The sequence below is a fragment of the Aptenodytes patagonicus genome, chromosome 18 (genome assembly GCF_965638725.1).
Source record: "Aptenodytes patagonicus chromosome 18, bAptPat1.pri.cur, whole genome shotgun sequence".
NCBI lineage: Eukaryota > Metazoa > Chordata > Aves > Sphenisciformes > Spheniscidae > Aptenodytes > Aptenodytes patagonicus.
The window spans coordinates 2,499,465-2,502,282 of NC_134966.1; the positions used below are offsets into that span (position 1 = coordinate 2,499,465).

At 51.7% G+C, this 2,818-nt stretch overlaps 1 protein-coding gene across 1 annotated transcript; it reads left to right on the forward strand.

Annotated features, from left to right (window-relative positions):
- Positions 1 to 215: 215 nt before the first annotated feature.
- LOC143168840 (P2Y purinoceptor 4-like) lies at positions 216 to 1,677 on the forward strand. Its single transcript, XM_076355771.1, is given in 4 exon segments — positions 216 to 515; positions 517 to 1,059; positions 1,061 to 1,100; positions 1,535 to 1,677. Coding segments are annotated over 4 exon segments (1,026 nt in total).
- Positions 1,678 to 2,818: the final 1,141 nt, after the last annotated feature.

Genomic DNA, 2,818 nt, shown 5'->3' on the forward strand with positions numbered 1-2,818 from the left:
TCCTGTGGAGGCTAGGATAAATAGTGGTCAACTTTTGGCCACAGATCTTCAGGATCAGGGATCATTTGAAAACCTGCCTCTGCTGCTTCAGCCACTGTTGCCTCTGATCCAGCTCAGCCTTAAGATGATGAGCTCGGGTGGTTTCACTGCTTTCTCTTTTCCATCCCACCTCTTGCCGCTGGCCTCTCTCACCTTCATGAACACCAGCGTGGACCATGTGCCCCAGTCCTGTCCTGGGGACCCTTCTCCTGCTGGGCTGCGTCCTGCTGAACGGCATGAACTTCTGGGTGTTCTGTTTCTGCATCAGGCAGTGGGATTCAGGCATGATCCTGCAGTTCAGCCTGGTCCTGGGAGATGTCCTGATCGTCCCTATTGCTTCACTCAGGATTTCCTACCTCAGCCTTGGCAACCAGTGGCCATTTGGGCAGCTTCTCTGCCAGTTCGAAGTCTTCCTGCGCAGCACCCACATGTACAGCAGCATCTGTTTCCTGATGCTCATCTGCATTCACCGGTACTTTTGTCGTTGTACGGTACAAGAGCAAGTCCCTCTGGAAGAAGAAGAGCTGCTTGAGAAGGCTATGCTTGTTCATCTGGCTTGTCCTCTTTGTCCAAGGGCTGCCTTTCTTCTTCCTCCTCAAGACTTCAGTTATTGACGGCTCAGCAAAATGCTTAAATATTCATCAGAGTTGTCCTCTGTTTACTTCTTCTGCAACATGGTTTTGGTTGTGCTCTTTCCTCCTGCTCTTTGTCCTTTCCTTGACCTGCAGAGCTCTGTTGGGAGCTGCCATTGCTAAAGCAGCAAAGAAAAGCTCCAGAGGCAAGAAGATGAAGAGCAGGTCTCTGCAGATGACAAAAGTGTCTCTGGTGATTTTTGCCGTCTGCTTTGGCTCCCTGCACATCTGCAGGACCATCGGCATCATTGCGAAGTACCATGGCAAGTCTTGCAAGCTCTTGCACCAAGTAGAAGATGCCTACTATGTCAGCTGGGTGTTCACCATGTCGAACACCTGTCTGGATCCCCCGATTTATCTGTTTGCTAATGACAAGTTTAAGAGAAGCTTTGCTGACTCCTTTCAAAAACGCTGGGGCACCAACTGAGTGTGAAAAGTCCGGGAGCCACCCCAGACCGTCCCGGGGAATCCCATGGGGTGGCTGCTGAAGATCCAGACCCTGAGCTTCCTCCTCCTCCTCCTGTTCTGTCCCAAGTCCCCAGAGCTACTTGTAGCAGCATTGCAGGGGTTTCAGGGTTTCTCTATGTTCCTCCAGTGTTATTGAAGGGTTGTTCCTGCGGGCAGGGACTCCCTGGGCTATAAGGAAGCTCCGACCAGGTGCCACTCCTGCCAGTACCCTGGGTGGCTGGATCTCCCAAATGTGGGCTTCTTTACACTGCTGAAGTGGCCAAAGCCTGTTGGGCACAAGGGGAAGTAGGGGGAGAATTTACACCTGAAGTCATAAATCATGAGAAAGCCCAGTGAAAACTGCCACGAATTTCCTGCCCATGATTTCCTGTTTTTTTCTTTTCCATCAGGAGCAGGGTCTCTGCGAGCACTGAGCCAAGGAGTGTACAGGTCTGAGTCCAGCACCCCGGCACAGGGGAAAATAACCCACATCCAGGCACCTGATTGTCCCTTGGCCACCCAGAAGTTGGCAGCTCCCCAGCCCTGGAGGCAATCCTGACCTGAGTGTCGTTGTGATGGGACCAGACGCACTCTTACCCATCAGTCAGCTCTTTCCAGATGAAAGTAAAATGTGGCAATGGATGAGCAGTACAGGAGGGAGATGCACAGATGGGGAAAGGTGCTTTATCAGTCTGGTAGGAAACCTGAATTTAGTCTGTTGGAAAGTCCTGAGAAACAGGAGTCTAGCCTTATCCCCAGAAACATTGGTTTGAAAGCCTGCAAGGAGCTACCTCCATCCCGCCCTGGGTGGCAGCCAGGGAAGAACAAGGCCTCTTACAAGAGTACGGGTGAAGGACGCAGAAACCTGGAGACTAAATGCAAAGCCTGTGCCCATTTTGTTTTGGCATGTTGCCTGGTTCGCATGAAGTTGAAGGTGAGCAGGGCCAGACCCCTGCCTGCTGCCTGCTCCCGTTCAACGGTCCCTTTACCTCGTGGAAGGGAACCAGCCTCATGGTCTTCTCCTTCCTCCACCGTCCTATGGAGATGGGTGCCTGAGCCCTGGGAACCCGACAGCCCCGGGACAAGCAGCTTCTCCTTCCAGGTGGTGGAAAGTGGCCACTCTCTGCTGCTCGGGGAGGGAGCCCAGCAGGAGCAGAGGGAGTGGAAGAGATTGAGCTCATGGAGACAAAACTGGTGAGCTGGGAGCTGGGTTGACTGAGACAGAGGAGGAGTTGTAGAAGGCAGCATATCTTGGGCTGGCCAGGGTTTCTACAGATCAGAAATACAGTATAACTTTAAAAAAAAAAAAAAATCATAATTTTGTGTGGGGGAGAGGGGCTTTTCTAACTCTGTGTTTCACGCTGGAGGATGCAAGAGGGAAGTGCTGGGGGCACTGGTTGCAGGAGCTTCAAACTGGAGTTTCATAATGGAAAGTGAGGTGCAAAAATGACGTTACAGAGCTGTAATGTCGTTCCCTTCAGTGCCGCATGCTCCAGCCCTTCCCCTGCCTCGATTCACCTCTGATGAAGCAGAGTTGTGCTGATTAAATGCAGTTGCACCTTTGAGCAAGTTTTCATGTTGTTATAGTGTTGCAAACTGTGGGAAAGAAGGCAGTGGAGCAAGTGCTAGAGCCAGGGGCCAGAGAGAGGAGATGCTTTTCTAGTTAGGGCAACAGCTTGGAAGTTCAGGGTTTATTTTTA